At 45.0% G+C, this 19,886-nt stretch overlaps 2 protein-coding genes across 4 annotated transcripts in view; one reads left to right on the top strand and one right to left on the bottom strand.

Moving 5' to 3' along the window:
• The window catches only part of UROC1 (urocanate hydratase 1), a 170,934-nt gene that overhangs the window by 1,674 nt on the left and 149,374 nt on the right, over positions 1 to 19,886 (bottom strand). The gene's annotated exons all lie outside the window — the stretch shown is intronic.
• The window catches only part of CFAP100 (cilia and flagella associated protein 100), a 56,915-nt gene that overhangs the window by 34,903 nt on the left and 2,126 nt on the right, over positions 1 to 19,886 (top strand). For all 3 annotated transcript variants that reach the window (XM_053295786.1, XM_053295788.1, XM_053295787.1), the window contains 8 exons: positions 1,700 to 1,780; positions 5,882 to 6,063; positions 6,546 to 6,711; positions 7,997 to 8,063; positions 9,666 to 9,817; positions 11,008 to 11,143; positions 17,190 to 17,392; positions 18,069 to 18,162. In XM_053295786.1, the coding sequence (XP_053151761.1) occupies positions 1,700 to 1,780; positions 5,882 to 6,063; positions 6,546 to 6,711; positions 7,997 to 8,063; positions 9,666 to 9,817; positions 11,008 to 11,143; positions 17,190 to 17,392; positions 18,069 to 18,162 (1,081 nt within the window). The remainder of the gene's footprint in view (positions 1 to 1,699; positions 1,781 to 5,881; positions 6,064 to 6,545; positions 6,712 to 7,996; positions 8,064 to 9,665; positions 9,818 to 11,007; positions 11,144 to 17,189; positions 17,393 to 18,068; positions 18,163 to 19,886) is intronic.

The following is a 19,886-nucleotide window of genomic DNA, read 5'->3' as shown; positions in this document are numbered from 1 at the left end:
TCCTTGATGATTTCTGCCCTTTGCTCTCATCCTCTTCCCTTATATACCATCTTAGAGTCACCCACTCAATTTCGTCTCCCTGTTTGTCTCAATAAATCATTGGTCAGAAGAATCCAGACCATGGATAAACTATAACCTAATTCGTCACCCCTTGGTGGCCTGTAGATCAATTGGTCAATCCATATTGTGCATAGGATTTGTGCAAACGATACCTGCAAAATCTGTATCTAGAGTTTTTTTTAGTGAAACCACCTATATCACCACTGCATCATACAGAACTTTCTGTGGTTTATGCTCATCTTGTCAAAATGCAACATCCCTTCAAATCGCCTTTGAAGTAGAACTCCAACTAAACTGGGGAAGTTCCCAAGATGTGCTTGGTCGTGCCCTTTGGTGTGCCCTTGAAAGAACACCTTTTGCCAATTGGAAACTGCTTGAAACTTCTAAAATAACAGGTCATAGTGAAGACCGCAGAGAGGGCATGTTTCTGCCATTTTAGCCCAAAATCCTGGATTTCCCCCTAAAACCATTGTCAAGCAGAGTGGTCAACCTGGCCATAGAAAAATGCCCTTCCTGGGGTCTAACAGTGGGCAACAATATTGATTGATTTGATTTGATTTGATTTCTATGCCGCGCTTCCAAAAATGGCTCAGGGCGGTTTACACAGAGAAATAACAAATAAATAAGATGGATCCCTGTCCCCAAAGGGCTCACAATCTAAAAAGAAACATAAGATAGACAAAAGCAACAGTCACTGGAGGTACTGTGCTGGGGGTGGATAGGGCCAGTTACTCTCCCCCTGCTAAATAAAGAGAATCACCATGTTAAAAGGTGCTTCTTTGCCAAGTTAGCAGGGGTATGGCAGATGTGGTTCAACATTAGCAAGTGTAAAGTGATGCATAATATGTTGACACAATGTGTGGCTGCTGTGAAAAAGGCCAATTCCATGCTAGGGATCATTAAGAAAGGGACTGAAAATAAAACTGCTAAGATCATAATGCCCTTATACAAATCTATGGTGCAACCACATTTGGCATAGTGTACAATTCTGATCACCATACCTCAAAAAGGACATTATAGAACTGGAAAAGGTGCAGAAGAGGGCAACCAAAATGATCAGGGGCTTAGAAAACCCTCCTTATGAGGCAAGGATACAACACCAGGGGCTTTTTAGTTTAGAAAAAAGATGATGGAGGGGAAACATGATAGAGGTCTATAAAATTATGTATGGTGTGGATAGAGAGAACATTTTCTCCCTCTCACATAACACTAGAACCAAGGGTCATCCCATGAAACTGATTGCCAAGAAATTTAGGACCAAGAAAAAAAAAGCAAATAGTTTTTCACACAATGCAAATTAACCTATGTAATTCTCTGCCACAAGCTCCAGTGACACCCAACAGCCTATATGGCTTTTAGAAGGTCTTAGATAAGTTCATAGAGAACAAGTCTATCAATGGCTACTAGTCTGGTGGCTATAGGCCACCTCCAGGCTCAGAGGCAAGATACCTCTAAATAACAGTTGCAAGGGAGCAACAGCAGGAGAGAGGGCATGCCCTCACCTCCTACATGTGGGCTTCCCAAAGGCATCTGGTGGTCCACTGTGTGAAACAGGATGCTGGACTAGATAGTTCTTGGGCATGATCCAGCAAGGCTGTTCTTACATTCTAGTTACCTGTTTTTATGCCATTTTCTGTAGTGCCGAAAAAGAAACCAAAGCCAAGCTGGAGAAAATACTTGAGATCCGAGAACTGACAGCACAAATGATGAACATTCAAAGGTAGCAATTTTCTTGTAACTGGCAGTAGAATTCATACTTCAGGATTTGTTTTTTGTTTTCCTCTTCTGGATATCCTCTTTTGGATATAAGTAATATTTGAAGTTTGAGCCGGAGCGCCCAAACCTGTAAGGGTTTGTGGGAAAGCTAATGATTGATAAACAGATAGATCAGAGTATTTCATGAGCTAACTCACTCCCATTACAGCAGAAGCTAACATGGTCTCAGGGTCAACAGCTTGTAAATGATAAGTATGGGGATTGATTTAAGGTTAAACTAATCTACTGTATTTAGAAGCACATGAAAGTAGGAAAGACCTATACCTAGTAGCAGAGCCAGCCAAACGGTGGCCTGGGTCTGGCCCCGCTCAGCAGCCCCCTCCAGTTACGCCCTGTGCACGTGATGTCATGTGCATGGGGGCATGGCTCAGGCTCTGGAGCAAACCCCGAGCAAACTCCCCACACCCAGGCTCCAGAGAGCCCCGAGCGAACTCTCTGCTTGTTATTTCAGGCAGCACTGGCTTCCTGATAGGACATATCCTCTCTGGAGGAAGAAAAAGGAAAATACGTCCTATCAGGCAGCCAGCACTGCCTGAAATAACAAGCAGAGAGTTCACTCGGGGCTCTCGGGAGGGCTCTCTGTAGCTCGAGCCACACACCCCCTGTGGCAGCCCAGGTTCTTTGAACCTGTTCGCACAATGGTGGCTCTGCCTCTGCCCGTACCCTCGCTGCTAGCTACATAGTGGTCAGAGAGAGTACAGAAGCATTCTGGGAAGAATAAAAAGGAAGAAGTTACTCCCAGGAAGTTCCTGAGTACATTCTGAGGGGTCAGAGTCAGAGATGCCCCTAGTGGTCATTAGGGCTATCAGTGCAAAAGGTCAATGCCATCTGGAGCTGGATATCCAACTGTATCCATATGCATATGCATATTGTAGGATTGCTGGTTCATAGAACTTCATTAATGCTTTTAGTGTTACCATTACAGGTGAGCAGATTTTCCCAGTTCTGTTAGTTTGCTCTGCCCTTCTTAAGAATTCTGGTTTAACTAGGTGAATTTACGACGGACAGATGACGAACATTTATATATGACGGGTGGATATTTATATACTGATTTTCAACAAAAGTCCCCAAAGCGGTTTACATAGATACAGGTGAAACTCGGAAAATTAGAATATCGTGCAAAAGTCCATTAATTTCAGTAATGCAAATTAAAAGGTGAAACTGATATATGAGACAGACACATTACATGCAAAGCGAGATAAGTCAAGCCTTAATTTGTTATAATTGTGATGATCATGGTGTACAGCTCATGAAAACCCCAAATCCACAATCCCAGAAAATAAGAATATTGCATGGAACCAAGAAGACAAGGATTGAAGAATAGAACAATATCAGACCTCTGAAAAGTATAAGCATGCATATGTATTCAGTACTTGGTTTGGGCCCCTTTTGCAGCAATTACTGCCTCAATGCGGCGTGGCATGGATGCTATCAGCCTGTGGCACTGATGAGGTATTATGGAAGACCAGGATGCTTCATTAGCGGCCTTCAGCTCTTCTGCATTGTTTGGTCTCATGTCTCTCATCCTTCTCTCGGCAATGCCCCATAGATTCTCTATGGGGTCAGGTCAGGCGAGTTTGCTGGCCAATCAAGCACAGTACACTGTATACTTTTCAGAGGTCCGATATTGTTCTATTCTACAATCCTTGTCTTCTTGGTTCCATGTAATATTCTAATTTTCTGAGATTGTGGATTTGGGGTTTTCATGAGCTGTACGCCATGATCATCACAATTATAACAAATTAAGGCTTGACTTATCTCGCTTTGCATGTAATGCGTCTGTCTCATATATCAGTTTCACCTTTTAATTTGCATTACTAAAATTAATGGACTTTTGCACGATATTCTAATTTTCCGAGTTTCACCTGTATAAATAATTTTTTCCTAAGAAAGAATTTCTTAAACTAATTCTGAAATTGGAATATGTGTAGCTTGCTGTGGCTTTCTGCTTCCTCAGTTCATTTGTGTCCTTTCCTCCTACAAAAAGTGTTTTTCCTTTCCCCCTAAAAAATGTGAGGAGTTGCTCCTCAGGCTTTCTCTCTGTCTGCATCTCTGATTTCCCCTCCTCCCCGCAAAAAAATTGGCTCAGAAAATTTTATTTATTTATTTATTACATTTCTATACTGCCCAAAACTTGTGTCTCTGACCTTCCCTTCCACCAGCCAACTCAAACACATTGTGGCGGTTCCCACGATTAGTGGGAGCCACCTGGAGAGGGTTAGCCCACTCTCCCCGCAGACGAGCAGTCAGTCTGCTCCAGGTGGCCGCAGTGGCCACCCACACAACTGCCAGCTCCATCACAGAGCTGGAGGGGACTTGGGAGTTCGGGGGCTGTGCAGCCCCCGGAAGCTCCAGCATGCCCTGTGCAAGTGCGCAGGGCATGCTGGAGAGACCCCCAAACCGGGAGGCTGCTTTTAAGCCTCCCTGTCGGGGGTCTACTCATGAGTTGCCACGGTGCGGAGCTGAGCCGCAGCAACACACAATTTTTAAAAAACGGGTTTGCGGAGCACTTGCTCTGCAAACCTGGTTTAAGGGCAGGGGTAGTTTAGCGGGTTACCCGCTTAAGAACCACCAGGCTTGCAGTGGGTTTTCCCCCTCCTTTGTTTTGCTGACATGCTGTAGAGCAGCATTCTAGAAGAAAAGGTTCAGTGGCCCTTGGGATTTATAATCTTTCTGCCAGGGAAGACTACAAGTCCTAAGGGCCACTGCACCTTTCCTCCAGCACAATGTTCCACAATGCATCATAACAACAAATTGGGGAGGAAAACAATTACTCCCAGTACACTGTTGCTAATTTGTGGAGCAATGTGCCAGGCCAATTAAAGGGAGAAGAAAGGGAGAAAAAAGCCTCCCCTGCTTTCCACATGCCACCATTATTGCTTCTGCTGTTTTCAGACCAGTAAGTAAAGGACAAGTGGGGTGTGGTTTGGGGATGTGACCCTGCTGGGATAGTGTTTTGGTGGTGGGAAGGGAGGCTGCAGAAATTCTGGGGGCCTGAAAAGAGGGGCTTCCAGAGTTCTTTTGCAACCTACAGTAGGGCTTGAGTCAAAGAAACTGAGCCCAGCAATTTGCCAGAATCCCAGCTTTATTGCTGGGATTGGTGACTGGTCAGAACCTCTGCAGCTTTTGTTGAGCAGGCGGATGAAAGCCTGGGAAATGTAAGCGGGAGGGGACTTACTGAGGTAGGCAGTGGCAGGTTTTTTGTTTGTTTTTAATGGTGAAAATATCATTGGGAAACAGGGAGCAGCAGTGGTGGCAGAAGCATCATCTGTCTCCTCACTGGCACAAATTTCCTCCCAGGAATGCTCCAGGGAAGGACATGCTGCATCACATGATGCAATGCATCCTTCCATAGTGCATTCCAACAAGAAGTGGTGAGGCAGTCGGCACATCTGTTGCCTAGTTCCCAAAGAGCACTCTACCTTTTAAAAACAGCACAGACAGGGAAATTGTCGCCACCACTCCAGATAAGCTCTCCCAACCCCCTTGAATTTCTGCAGCAGTTTTGTGGGCGGCCGTTTCCACTAGAATTGTCCCCTCCTTTCCACTGCCAACCAAAAGAGTGTCAGAATCAGGGGTACATCTCTCCACAGCTCTAACAGTCCATTCAGACATCTGGACAAATCATAGTTTGGTTTTGCAAGCTGCGATGATTTGATGCTACATCTCTGAACCATCCTTGTGATTGTCTGATTAATCCCAAAATCTGCAATGAGCCCCTAGGGTGCTTCATGTTTTAGGGAGAGGGTGGTTTCCCCACATGTATACATGGAAGACTCTCTCCTGGCCCTTGCACTAATTTCCCCTTTCAGAGACCAGAGCAGCGTGATGTAACAGTCTTCTGCCTGGGTAGGAAGTTGTCAGCTGTAGACCTGAAACAGCCTTTCTCTGACTTTGCCTCTGCCAAGAGAGCAGGAGGCTAGTGGAGTGCAACAGCCCAGCCATTCCTCTGAAGAGCTGCACTTGAAAGACTGAACACCATTCTCTTCCCCATGACTAGGATCTCTCTGTCTTGCTCTGTCCTTTCTCACTGTACCTCTTTCAGTGAGATAGCCAGGTTTGAGGACACTTTACATGAGTATGCGGTATTCAAGGACTTCCTCCACCAGCTGTCCCCAAAAGAGTGGCGAGAGAGCTATGAAAAAAAGCGGATGAAGGAAAAAGTGGTGAAAATAACTTCTGAAATTAAAGATGACAAAACTTCACCAGGATCACCCACACTCAAAGGTAAGCGTTCCATGCATATGCACACATGTACACATGTACACATGCACATACGTATACACACACCTGGTTTTCAGAGGTACTCTGCTTCTGAAGCTGGAGATTCCATTACCTATTATGGCTAAAAGCCATTGGCAGACATGTCCATTGTCCTCCATCAATGTGCCTAACTTCTTAAGACCCACCTAAGCAAGTGGCAGTCACTGCATCTGGTGGCAACAAATTCCATGCATCAGTTATGTGCTCCATGAAGAGTACGTCTTGAATCTACTGAAAGTCATTTTCATTGGGTGACTCCAATTCCTATTCTTCTGAGGGAAGGAGAAAAATTATCTCTGTCTTCACACCAAGCCCAGTTTTATAACCACCTACCCTACACAAACTCATACCTCCCAGTAGTCATATTCTCCCCTCTCAATAGAAAGCCTCAAACACCTATGCATATATCTGCATATTTTTAATGAAGTTTGCTCATTTTGTGCCAGGCCGAGACAAGAGCAAACATAGGATGAGTCTGCCCAAGCGGTACAGTATTGATATGTCTGCAGAATTTAGCTTCTCCCGCAGTCCAAGTTTGCACAGAAGAGAATCCATGAAAATGAGCCAAAGGTCTTCTAGGCAGAATATCAAATCCCAGCAAAGTAGAAAGACGTAAGTATGGGCAGGACCAGTAACAAAAATCAACATCTTTGCATAACCATCAGTAATACACATCTACAAGGGTATACTTTGTGCCGTCTTTTGAATGATGGCTTGCACTTTGGTTCGTTCAGATTAAAATAATGAAAGCAAAGAAAGGCTTTGAGATCCTGAATGCATGGCTTTCTTGCACCAAGATCATGGGGAAGGGTTGGGAGTAGGTTGATTTGGATTATATTTTCTCCCCCAAACCAGCTCATGCAGGACCCAAATATTATTTTAAACTAGTATTTGGGCCACATGTGGAGTAGCGGTTTGGATGAATATACGCAATAAAAGAATGTGTCCGGAGGACAGCAGGATGTCCAGGAAGCACGTATGGATATAGGCACTCTTTGTAAACCCCCCTTCTTAATCACTTGGGCCAGCTCAGGGCAAGGGAGCAAAATATCATCCAAACAGGCCCAGGGGCATACAAAAACCTTTCAAAGCAGTCCAGTGCAATTAATTCCACGTTGTAGGTTGAGTGGAAAGGGGAATGACAGAATATCCATTTAAGAGGTGTCACGACATGAATGAAAACCCTTAATTGAGGATTTTGTTTGTATTATCATATTTTATACTGCCTGATATGTACATCTCTAGGTGGTGTACAAAATTTAAAACCCAGTATAAACTAGAGTAAAAAGTTAAAATTTCACAAAATACAGTGAAAACAGTCTGATAAAATAAAAACAAATTAAAGAGTTTAAAATTAATTTCAGTTAAAGGCCTATGATAACAGGTGCGTCTTGAGGGTCTTCCTGAAAACAAACAGAAAAGGAGATGCTCTTATTTCAACAGGGAGCATATTCCAAAGCCCTGGGGCAGCCATAGAGAAAGCCTGGTCCCAAGTCGCCATCAAACGAGCAGGCAGCAACTGTAACTGGACTTTTCCAGAAGATTGTAATCAGCAACAGGGTTCATGACTATTGTATTGCATATGTAATTAAATTATTTTCAGTTGTGATTGATGACATTTGCATCCCGCCCTTCCTCCAAGGAGCTCAGGGTGGTGCACATGGTTCTCCTCAGTGATGCAACCCTGTGTGACAGGTTAGGCTGAGTTGGGGTTTGAACCCAGGTCTCCTCAGGCCTATTCCAACCACTATACCACACTGGCTCTCCTACTGCTTGCTATGAGCCCTTGGGAGGGGCGGGGCTGGGCTAGAAAATGATCAAAATTACATATTGTATGTTTTATGCCATCTGCCTAGTTGCTTTGTGCAAGCATCTAACACAGCAATAACCTCTGCAGGAGCCTCATCCTTGACCCCTCAGAAGATAAAATGACTCCCACAGAGATGTCTGATGAAGATGACGAGGTCAGAGACATTTAAACCAAACGTCTTTAATATGTTCCTTTTGGCTTTCTGACTGCATGCCTGACTGCTTAGATTTTATAACTCTCTTTTCAATTAGACTTCTCAACATGAGACACAGAATGTTTTTTAAAACCCCACATAAAATCATAAAATACTGGAATAAAACAAAGAGAGACAGGTCAAAAACCATGAGTGCAGATGTGAATGATAAAATGAGCAGGAACTGTGGAAAGTCCATCTAAGTGCACTTCTGTGCAAGTCTGCTCAGAATTAAGATCCATTGTGTTCAGTGGGGCTTACACAGGCAAGTATGCAGCTTACATGAACACAAGTTTACCTGCCTGCTTAGGAGGGGTGAGCTGCATTTTTGCCATTGTCTCGCGTGCTTTTTGAATACGCTCTTTGAGTACTGGTGACCGCCCAAACCATTTTGCTGACTGAGGTGAAGCATAACTTGACACTGCCCCCATCTGAGGGGCGGGTGCTCAGCATTCTAAGGCCATGCTGTTGATGGAGTGGCAACATGATGCCACTGAGGCAACTGGGGAAAGGGGCATTTCTGGTGCACCCCAGCTGGGCCAGGAAGGGAAAATAAACAGCATGCTCCGGTGGGATGAGGAAGAACAGAGTAGCAGGGAGGCCCATGGGTGGTCATGTGGTAATTGGAGGCTGCCCCCGGCCCCCCTCCCTTGAGACAACAGGAAAGACCATCCCTGCTCTTGAGCAACAACTTAATGTTGCAAATGACTTGCCTACTGGGCACTCTGGGCATGTGTAAACTACAACACACTTTCTGCCATTTGGTGCAATTACCTAAGTTGGTTGCCCAGGTTAATGTGGGGAATAATTTGCTCCATCAAGGGACTGAGCATTTTTTCAGAACCAGAAATAGAAAGTACCACTCTCTGGGGAAATCATTCCCATATGGAAAAACAGAACTGCCCTCAGTTTTTAATGCAACCCGTTAACACTTACTGCAGAGAAAGCAGAGGAGGAGGCGGGCTTCAAGCTGCTGCTAGGAAACAGTGATTTATTCTTTGAAGAATGTAAATGTTTTGAGATGAGAGGAGGTGGGCTTCATAGGCAAAAGGAAGGCACTGAGGTGGCACACAGTGTAAAAATAGTCTCACTGAAAGCTGCTTTTGGTGCTAAGTAAATCTTGTCCGGAAGCTGATGCTTTGATACAATATAGGGACCTGTCACATCAGTATGCTTCTGTCCGAAGCTTTGTTGAATGTGCAGGTGCGATTTGGGAGCAAAGGGAACAGACATTAAGATGGGGCAAATTCAGTTAGTTCCGCCTCCAGTGGCAGGGGTGGGCTATTGTAGTTGCAGCAGAGGAAGCCACCACCATAGTTGTGCAGATGTGTAGGATCAAGGTGTAGAATACAGGATACCTGTTGTCCTTTTGCTTTCCTGTTATGGAAGGAACAGGGGCCCAGCTGTAACTCAGTCCCCTACCAGTTCTGTCCCCATGTGCCACAATGGGGAGAAGTGAGGAGTAAAACTTCCACAGCATAGGCATACCTCTCTCCTACCCTACAGATTCAGCAGTGCAGACAGCAACAAAAGACAGACAGGTGTTTGCTTTTTCCTTTGTAGGAACCAGAGTTATACTTCACAGATCCACAACAATTACTGAACATTTTCACTGAGCTGGAGGAACAGAACTTATCTCTAATTCAGAATTCTCAGGAGACCGAGGAAACCCTTGATGAGCTTCGCCATACATTGAGTACTACACGAGCTAAAATGTAAGTGAGGGAATGACACTGCCCGCACTGAATCACCAAAAATGTACAGGGTGTCCTGTTCCTTCCAAAATGCTAATGATAACCAGATCAAAGCACTTGCATTACCAGTTCTGTACCAAATGCATGAATGAGGTATTGATTTAGTCTAGTACATCATAATATAGCTGTTATTGCTGATAAGGTGTTATTCTATGTAGAATGTACGAAGCTGCCTTAAACGGAGTCCGACCTGGCAATCGGTCCTTCTGGCTACCCTGACTGTAGCTACTGTTGCTACCCTGACTGGCAGCAGCTCTAGTTCAGACAAGGGTATTTCGTAGTCCACCCTAGAAAGGACAGGAATTAAACCTAGCATCTTCTGCATGCAAAATATGTGCTTCATTACTGAACCACAATCTTAATCATTTTGTCATAATTGCTACTTGCAATCTATAGTGTCATATCTACTCTTGAGATGCATAAACTAGAGAAAAGGCAAGGGGCCAGCATCTACAAATCCATTTGTCAGAGGTCTCATTTCCACTGCCATTTCTGAGAAATGGCAGGAACCCTTTCTGAGCAGTAGGGGAGGGCTCCCACGGTTTCTTACCACCTCCATATCCCAAGCACAAATGACAGAAAGCCAATTTCTTTTCTAAACTTTCTGCCTGTGTGCCAGAAAAGGGTCTGAGAGAAAAGAGGGGACTGGTGGCAACCAAAAAAATGGCTGGCTAGTGAACTAAGCCTAAATCTGTGGACCCTTGGCAAGGGCCCATTTTGTAAGACATGCAACTACTTTTCTCAATACACGTTGGGCTGGTTCTCACGATCAGGCAATATATGTTATGCTGCTGAAAGTTGGGAGACAGAGGTGCAGTGAAAAACAAAGTGATTGTGTGCTAGTTCCAGTGTTGGCTGGGTACCATGCCTCGCCAACATCGGCATACAGCCATTCTTTTGCTGTCACTGTGACACTGCCTATGTAGTATTCATTCAGTCATGTCATGACCCTTTCCACTTTGCATGAGACGCTCCCCAAGCCTAAAGACCCCAGATTATATAATGCTTGCCCAGAAGCTGAGTGCATGGACTGCTTAGGTGAAGTTTCACATGAAACTTGCCTATGGCAGAAAATTACTACATAGCATGAAAACCATGCCGTGTCAAAACCTTCCCTTTAAGAATACATTCTTCCATTTCTTTTGGACCAGGGACCGTGAGATAGAGCAGCTTCAGCTGCTTACAGTTACTCTCCAAACCAACATTGTTAAAGAGGAAGAAACAGCTGCAGACTTGGAACTCAAAGCAAGAGTCTTCTCCTTTGGAGAGTACAAAGCAGAGCTTCAGGTGTGTATTTCAGTCAAATCACTGAGTAAGGAACATTGACCAAGAGGAGAGAGGGTAATTTCTTACAGTGAATTCCTGTTCTCTGAGACTCCCCAGAGGGCATTCATCACCATTAGGTTAGCCGCCACCACCACCACGCCAGAGTAATAGGCACAGTCAAAGCTGAAGAGACTCCTCCAGGGGGAGGGGCCACCGTGCCTCCCCAGACCAAACTGGAAAAGCAGAGACACGCCTCACCCTGCACTGCGGACAAAAAAGATGGCTATACCAAAAGTCAGTAACTCGAACAAACAGAAAAGTTAACTATGCTGGAGAACAGGATGAAAATAGAGAGGAGACAGAAGAAACAGCACCCCACCCCCCGGAGGCCCTGTTTACTACTCCCTCATGTGTGACGAAGGGAAAAACCTTAAGAACACCAAAGGCGACAGAATGGTACACACAGAGTGGGCCGAATGTGGAGCACAGCATCTGAATATGAGCTTGAGCCATTTTGGAAGGGCGGTATACAAATCAAATAAATCAAATTAATTAATTAATTAATATCCCATCACACTGAGACCTTCCTGGTCAATCACCAGGCCGTGAGGCAGAAAACCTGCAGCTGAGGATGGAGAGCAACCCCGGGTCAACAGATCTGGATGCACCAGGATCCTCCAGCGATCTTGAACTGCCAGATGGAAGAGGTCTGGAAACCACAGCTATTGAGGCCAATGACGGGTGATCAGAACCACCTCTGCCCCCAAACTTTTCAGAGTACCTTGGATAGGAGTGGAATGGGTGGGAATGCATAAAGCAGACCCCATGGCCATGGGAGAGACAGGGCATCTGTCTCTGTGCTCCAAGGATGCGGAAGGCACGTAAAGAAGATACTGTATCTAGGTGAGCGTTTTGGCTTGTGGTGAACCGGTCCACCCTTGGCAGTCTGAACTGATCAACCACCTGTTGGAACGACACAGGGTGAAATGTCCACTCCGATTCCATGACAGCGTTTCTGCTGAGTCAATCTGCCAACATACTGGAGACTCCCACCAGATGTTCCATCCTGATCAACTTCAGATGTTGTTCCACCCAGAGAAACATTGTGCAAGCCTCCTTGTGCAGGGACCCAGACTTGGTGCCCCCCTGTTTGTTCACGTATGCATTCGTAGACACATTGGCTCTGATTAGCACATGTTGCCCCTGAACCAAGGGTTTGAAGTCTAGCAGAGCCAAATTCACAGCCCTCTACTCCAGCTAGCTGATGCTCCGCTTGGCTTCTTCCATTGACCAAAGTCCCTGTAAAGTGTTGTCCCACATATGTACTCCCCACTCCAGCAGACGGGCATCTGTAGTAATCACCAGCTGAGCCGGGGTGTGAAGGCAGGTACTCTCCGACAGCCTGCCATTCCACATCCACCAGAGCAGAGACAAACTTCCTTCCATGACGGGACCAGGAGATGAGGCTTCAGAACAATCTGTCCATGCAAAGAAAAAAACAGATGCTGGAGCGGGCAAGGCACCATATCCTGGCACGAGACCATCATGCCAAGTAGGCTGGCCAACTCCATATGATCCACTGAAGGCTTGTTTCTGAGTGAGCATGCCTTCTTCAGAATTCTGAGCTGTCTGTCCCAGTGGAGTCTGGTGTTTAACAGACTCTGACCCCCAGATGATCCAAGATTTGAGTCTGGGTCAAAGAACTCTTCTCCAGGTTGACCACAAAACAATGATCCTGTAGGCAGCCCTGTGTGGTCTGAATGCTCATCAGGGCTTGTTCCTTGGAAGATCTCATCACAATGTCTCATTGTGATCTCATCACAATGAATAGATACAGTAGATGCCCTGCTTCTGCAGATGCACCACCACCACCACCACAACCACAACCAGAACCTTGGTGAAGACCCAAGGAGCCAATGCCAACTCGAAAGGAAAAGCCCAGTATTGAAAATGTTGTGTTCCGTAACAGAATCAAAGGAACTTGCAGTGACACTTCCTGAATGGGATGTGCAGGTAGGCTTTGGAGAGGTTGATGAAAGCCAGAAAATCTCTTTGGCTAATGCAGTCCAGGATGGATTTGAGAGTCTCCATCCTGAAGTGTTTCTTTTTGAGGAAGCTGTTCAGCCATTTCAGATCCAGCATTCCCCTGGTGTTCCCATTCTTTTTTGGCATTAGGGGGAAAAATGTGAATAGACTCCGGAGTGGATGTGATGCTCTGAAACTAGTTCTATGCAGGGTGGATTTGATTCAAATCAAATCTATTTAAATCACTAGTCAGTAAGACTAGATTTCAATCTTTTTTTTTTTTTTTTTTTTACATAAGACTCATTCTTGCTGGTATAATCTTAATATTTACAACCAGATGAAGGTTTCATTTTTGGTCCTCTTCTAGATAGAAAATTTGCCCAAAATAATCTTACAGAAACCTCTGGAAGAGCATGACATTGTGAATGGATTAATGGAATTCGTTTACCAAAAAATTTAAACATTGCATATATACAGTCTCATGCTACATAATTAAAAACTAATCCTTATTTCATGATGAATAACCTTTGGACTGTAATGTATCTTGAATATAAAACTATCTTTAGATAGATTTTTTCCTCAAAAAGCATTTTATTTTAAAAAATCTGATTTAAATTTTAAAAATCCTATTTAATTTTTAAATTAATTTTTTAATTTTTTTTTTAATCATTGATTTTTATCCACCCTGGTTCTATGGCATTGATGTTGGACAGGTGTTGAATGGCATGTAGAAAGGACTACTGTTTTTCCAGATTTTGTGACTTCTGAGAGAGTATGAATTTGTATGGCGGGAACTTGGTAGGTTCTAGCGAGTAGTCTTACATCATGGTTTCCAGAACCCATTGATCCAATGTGGACTTGATCCAAAGATGAGCAAAGTTCAGAAGGCACATTCCCACCCGGCCCTCGGCTGGATGATGCAGGTCAGGAAGACTGCTTTTTTGTGGCCTTGGCAGATGAGGTGGAACGCTCGGAGGAAGAGAAGGGTTATGCAAAAACTCTGTTATAATAAGGCTTTTGAAGTGACCACTGTGGCTTATGACCCACAAACCAGGAAGCCCTGGATAATATGGCAGGCTTGTTCTTGTACAAGGACTTTTGGACATTGAATTTGCATTCCTCTCTCTTAGCAGTAGGTAGAGCTTTCTTCATATCCTTAGTATCTACCAGAATCTTGTCCAGAGAATCTCCAAACAGCTCCCCCACCCCCCAAAAATGGAGAACTAGCAAATCAAGCTTTCAAGCTGGTATCCACTTCCCAATTGCATAGCCATAAACTACATATGGCCACCACATTGGCAGCCATAGACCTAGAGCAGAATTGATGTGTGTCTGATGAAGTCAGCCAGCAGTGTTGCTGACGGGCTACCTTCTTTAATCCATCCTTAACTGATTTTTGAACTGAATCCATGGATGCCAGATCCTTGGCCCAAAGATAAACAGCTCTTGAAAAAATTGAGTTGGTGACTGATGCTCTAAAGGCCACAGCCAAAGCTTCAGAGAACTTCAGTAAGTCCACCTCTAATCGCTTGTCACACGGGCCCTTAAGACCACCTACCCCTTCAGTTGGATGGACCGCTGAAAACAAGGCAGCAACTGGCAGATCTACAGAGGGAACCTTGTGCAATTCCAGAATGTAAAGCTTTTTTAGAATCTTGTGAAGCTGCCATGCCTTGGCCGGAGCAGACTATTGCTATCTGTGGATCCTCTCAAAGGATTCCAGAGAAGGAACAAGAAGGGGTTTGAGAGGACCCTAAGGAAAAACAGATGCAGCCCCTTGTACGGTAGTCGCATAAACCAGATCAATGGTTCCAGTAGTTGGTTCAGAAGCTTTAGAACCCAGGAAGCCTTAGCCAAGAGCATAGAGAAAAGCTCCGTTTGGAACAGTCTGCCCTGCATATAGTCAGAAGTCAAGATTTCTTCTTCTGACAACTTGCCCTCCTCTCTGCCTGCAGGTGACACAGATGCTACTGAACTATCAGATTCTGCTGGTGTCCCTTGCCCCTCACCCCACCCCAGAATCATTAGTGGGCGATCTGGAGCCTTAGCCACACCCAATTCCTGGCTCTTGCACTTACACTTAGGGTGCTTGAAGAGGCGCCAAGATGCCAAAAGACACCTGTCAGGCACTGTCTTCAGAGGAGTCTCCCGACCCCTTAGAGCACTCCATGCTGTGCTCAAAACCCTGCCCTGCAAAAACAGGAGTGGGTAGCAAAGCGGCAGGAGCAACAATAGCCCCGTGAATCCTGTGAAGCATACAGGCCCGCAAGCAGCAGGAAGCAATCTTGCTGGCAATGAGAGCTTGGTGTCATGTAGGGCATGCTTCCTCTCCAACCTGGAGAAAATGTGTTGCTGCGGGCACTCCAGTGGGGCAGCCCACGGGGGACTGGCAGCCTGGTCTGCTATAGGACTGGGTCTAGGCCCAGTGTGGGCGTGGGGAGGGGATTGCACCAAAACCCAAAACTGATGTGGTCCACCACAACTGATGTGGTGTGTGTCAGGTCCTACCTAGGACTGATCCAAGGGGACAGGGGAAAGCAAGAGAGAGAAGCCTCACTTAACAAATAAAGAACAATCCCACTGAGAACGTGGGGCCCGTATGGAGCTCTGTGCAACTCTACTAACCTGCTTGCTAGGCAGGGTCAGTCTGGGGAGGGGAGGCGGCCCCTCCCCCTGGAGGAGTCTCTTCAGCTTTGTCCCTGCCTACTCCTCGGGGGGTGGGCCTAACCCAATGGACGAATGCCACCCAGGAACAGATTACATAAACATGGCTCATGGACAACTGCCTGCAGACTTTGAAATTGTCAAGGTAATTGATATCTTTCCCCCATTAAAGTACCCCAAGTGTGAACATATGAAGCTGCCTTAATCCAAGTCAAACTATTAGTCCATCTGGACTACTGCAATCTACTCTGGTTTTCCAAAGTCCCAAGACAAGTGTCTTTCCCACTCCTACTATTGATGGGTTTGGTTTTTTTAATGTGAAATATAGACAACTGAACTTGGAACCTTCAGCATGCAAATCATGTGCTCTGCTTGAAACTTGAGCACACCTTAAGTGGCGCAGGGGGGAAATGTTTGACTAACAAGCAGAAGGTTGCCGGTTCAAATCCCCGCTGGTATGTTTCCCAGACTATGGAAAGCTCCTGTATCAGGCAGCAGCAATACAGGAAGATGCTGAAAGGCATCATCTCACACTGCACGGGAGAAGGCAGTAGTAAACCCCTCCTGTATTCTACCAAAGAAAACCACAGGGCTCTGTAGGCACCAGGAGTCGAAATCGACTTGACGGCACACTTTACCTTTACTTGAAACTTGCTCATGCATGCTCAAGTGAAAACCTTTGGTGTGAAGTATGTGAAGTATAAAAGATAGGACAAAACAGACACCCCTTTTGTTATTTTTCACCAGTGCCCCCTGTTCTGCAGCAGCACTCCTCCCTGTGGCACCAGCGGGCACCTCTCTTTCTGAGGAAGTCAGTGGAGTGACACTACATCAGGAAGCAACATCATTCAGAGCGAGGAGGGTGGTAATGGCAACCGATGGTGTCCAGCAAGAGCACAGCTATTGGCAAGAAGGCCCATTTTACAGCATCCCCTGAAAAGTTGCCAGTTGCCACGAATGGGGCAGCAAAATGGCAGGGGGCAGGGCATTTTGGGGCAGCCCAAGCTCTACTGCGCCACCAGGAGCCCCTGGTGGCGCAGTGGTAAAACTGCCGCCCTGTAACCAGAAGGTTACAAGTTCGATCCTGACCAGGGGCTCAAGCTTGACTCAGCCTTCCATCCTTCCGAGGTCGGTAAAATGAGTACCCAGAATGTTGGGGGCAATATGCTAAATCATTGTAAACCGCTTAGAGAGCTCCGGCTATAAAGCGGTATATAAATGTAAGTGCTATAGCTATTGCTACTACTGAGTTATGGCCCCTTCCCAAGTGTTACTTTAGAATTATTGTTAATATGGGTGCAAAGGAAAATGTTGCATATCCAGTCTTAGATACTTAGCCAGTGCTCAGAGATTATTATTGTTGGGCTCTCACCTGCAGGACAAAATGTTGGTGAGCTTGCATCGAAAAGTGCTGGAAGTCTATCGTCGATGCATTGGAGAAAACGAGGCAAACCTAGGAACCCTGCAGATGCTAACTGTGATAGAACACCAATTAGATGACTTGCTAGAGTGCCTTGAGAGGGTACCTCCAGCAAAGATTGAACAAGCTGAGAAAGCGAAAGAGAAAGAACGAAGGATAAGGTAAGAGAGAAGTCCTGTACAGAAAGTTTTATTGCCTCCAGGTCAAGAATATCAGTTCGTGGAAAGTTGATGTAGAAGAGATGTAACCAGCAGTTTTATGGCTAACACCAAAGGACTGGACTGCAGTGAAAAAAATCTCACAGAATCAGCTTCCACTGGGTAGCCTGATTCAGCTCCAGCTGGGTGCAATGGCTAATGAATAGTATGTGTTGTTGTTCTGCATTTTAATCTGAATTACAGTTTTGATCAATTGCATCAATGCATCAAATAAAGCCAAGGTACAGAGCAAGTACTTTTGGGCCCTGTTTCTCAAAGGGCAAGCTACAGTAGAAGGGAAATTCAGGAACACTTGGCACAATCTGATATTTTTCAGTTCATTTGGACAAGATAATGTATATGTGACATTCCCGTGGCTAGGATGTCAAAGCACCACACACCTCATTTCACACATAAATTGGAAGTTGCTAGCTTCTGGTAGCAGAAAGATGGCTCTCCAGGGCAATACCCCATAACGCTCAGCAGTAGAAGGAAAAATTGTGTATCCCTCTTATGTGTGCAAAGAGCTTTACATGCACACATTCACAGGCCTCTCTGGAGCGTAGTCCTTGTGCTAACTCAACTTAGTGGAACATATCAAATTTGGCTCACACCTTAACCCACTTATGTATCTTGACAGGTTAAGAGAAGAAAAGATAAGACAGCAGAGGCAGCTGCAGGAAGAGAGGTTGCAACGAGCACTGGCCAGAGCACAAGCTGATGTTAAGAAAAAGGTAAATCCAGGAACTCCCAATATCTTGTGCTTCTGTGCCCTGTTTTCAAACTATTCATCTTGCCCTTCTGGTAGGATGCTCTGTGGCTATAAGAAGAGGATAAGACCCAACTCTGCATATTGTTGTCTATATCTGTGAATTCTTAAGAGCAAAGAATTTGAAGCATGCTATATGCCCAAAATAACTTCTTGATGAGGTAGCTAGCTTTGTGTGTTAAACACAGTGAAAGGCTGGAACAAGCACATTTGTATCCCCTGCTAACTGAGCAAGGAGGCACCTTTTTAAATGGTGTTTATCTTATATATAGCAGGGAGAGATCAACTGGCCCTATCCAACCCCATTACAGCATCCCTTCAGCGGCTGGTTGGCTGTTGCTGGTGTCTCCCTTATATTTTTAGACTGTGAGCCCTTTTGGAACAGGGTACTATCTTATTATTTGATTTGCTGTGTAAACTGCTTTTGTTGAAAAGCGGAATATAAAAATTAATAGTGGTAATAATGGCAGCCTGGAGAAGGTGGCAGGCTTAGTCTTCTCTAAGGGAAGGTTAGAGATTTGAAAGGCTGTCACACTGGAGGAGTGGGCTTGTTCTCTGTTGCTCCTGAGGGCAGGGCTCGAACTAATGGGTTGAAATGACAAGGAAGCTGATGGCGGCTAGACATGAAGAAGAATTCGCTAACTGTAAGGGCTGTTTGATAATGCAAGAGCTCCTTCGCTGGAGGTTTTCAAGCAGAGGCTGGATGGCCATCGGACAGGGAAGCTGGAGCAGTTTCCTGCACTGAGTAGGGAATTGGACCAGAAGAGCTCTAAGCAACTTCCAGCTCAAACAGTCTATGATTTTTGAATGTTCGGTTTTCACAACCCATCGCCATTTGAAAAATCTTGGCCTATCATTGACTTGGGTCAGTCTGGTACTACTAGGATACCAAGGTAGTTATGTGGCTACATCTACTGTTGCCACTATACTGCAATGCAGTTTGTGGCAAGGGCAGTGAAAACAGTGCTGACATGTCTCTTTGGTTATGATTTTCTGCATGATCATGAACCTTTTTAGATTTTTTTTAGGTTCAAAGGGAGAGTCAGGGTGTCCTTAGACACCTCACCCGGCTTTAGGAAGCTGTGGTTAAGACTACAAATTTTGTGTTTTGTGATTATATAGCCACTTGAATCTCAGCACAAGCTTTCTCTCAGGTTCTTATATTTTAAATTGTCAATACAATACCCTACTGAACTCTGATTCACAAAGTGGTGTTTTCTCTGATTGGAGGTTTTCATACTCTTCAGCTTGCTAAGGAAAATAAGATTAATTGAAGTGCGAAAGTGATAGGGGAAAAGATTGAAGGTGGCTCAGCTTTTGAAAACGCAACTTCGGCCAGTTTCTAAATACACTGGCTGACATGCTGACTCAATTGCTTGTGAGTAATTATGACTAACTTGTCCCATTAATTTCAGTGGGCTACTCATACATTTGGTTTGGATGTGCACTAGGGATGTGCAGAACATTTCAGCGCAAAACATTTCAACTCGAAATGGGCCATTTAGAATTTGAAACAGAGCACCCTTTAAATAAAGGGCCTGTTTCAAACTCGTAGCAGAACCACCCTGTTTCAATCGAAACATTTCAAGCGCCATTTGGGCAGGCTGTTTCCCCCTTCCTGATTAGTTTTCTGGCACTGGCTTGCAATCTCCTTGCTTCTTGGTTGGCTTATCATACAAATCAAGTATT

This window comes from Hemicordylus capensis, chromosome 2 (assembly GCF_027244095.1).
Source record: "Hemicordylus capensis ecotype Gifberg chromosome 2, rHemCap1.1.pri, whole genome shotgun sequence".
Taxonomy (NCBI): Eukaryota; Metazoa; Chordata; class Lepidosauria; order Squamata; family Cordylidae; genus Hemicordylus; species Hemicordylus capensis.
Note: the sequence above shows the minus strand (reverse complement) of the source record. Positions and strands in the feature narration are given on the sequence as shown.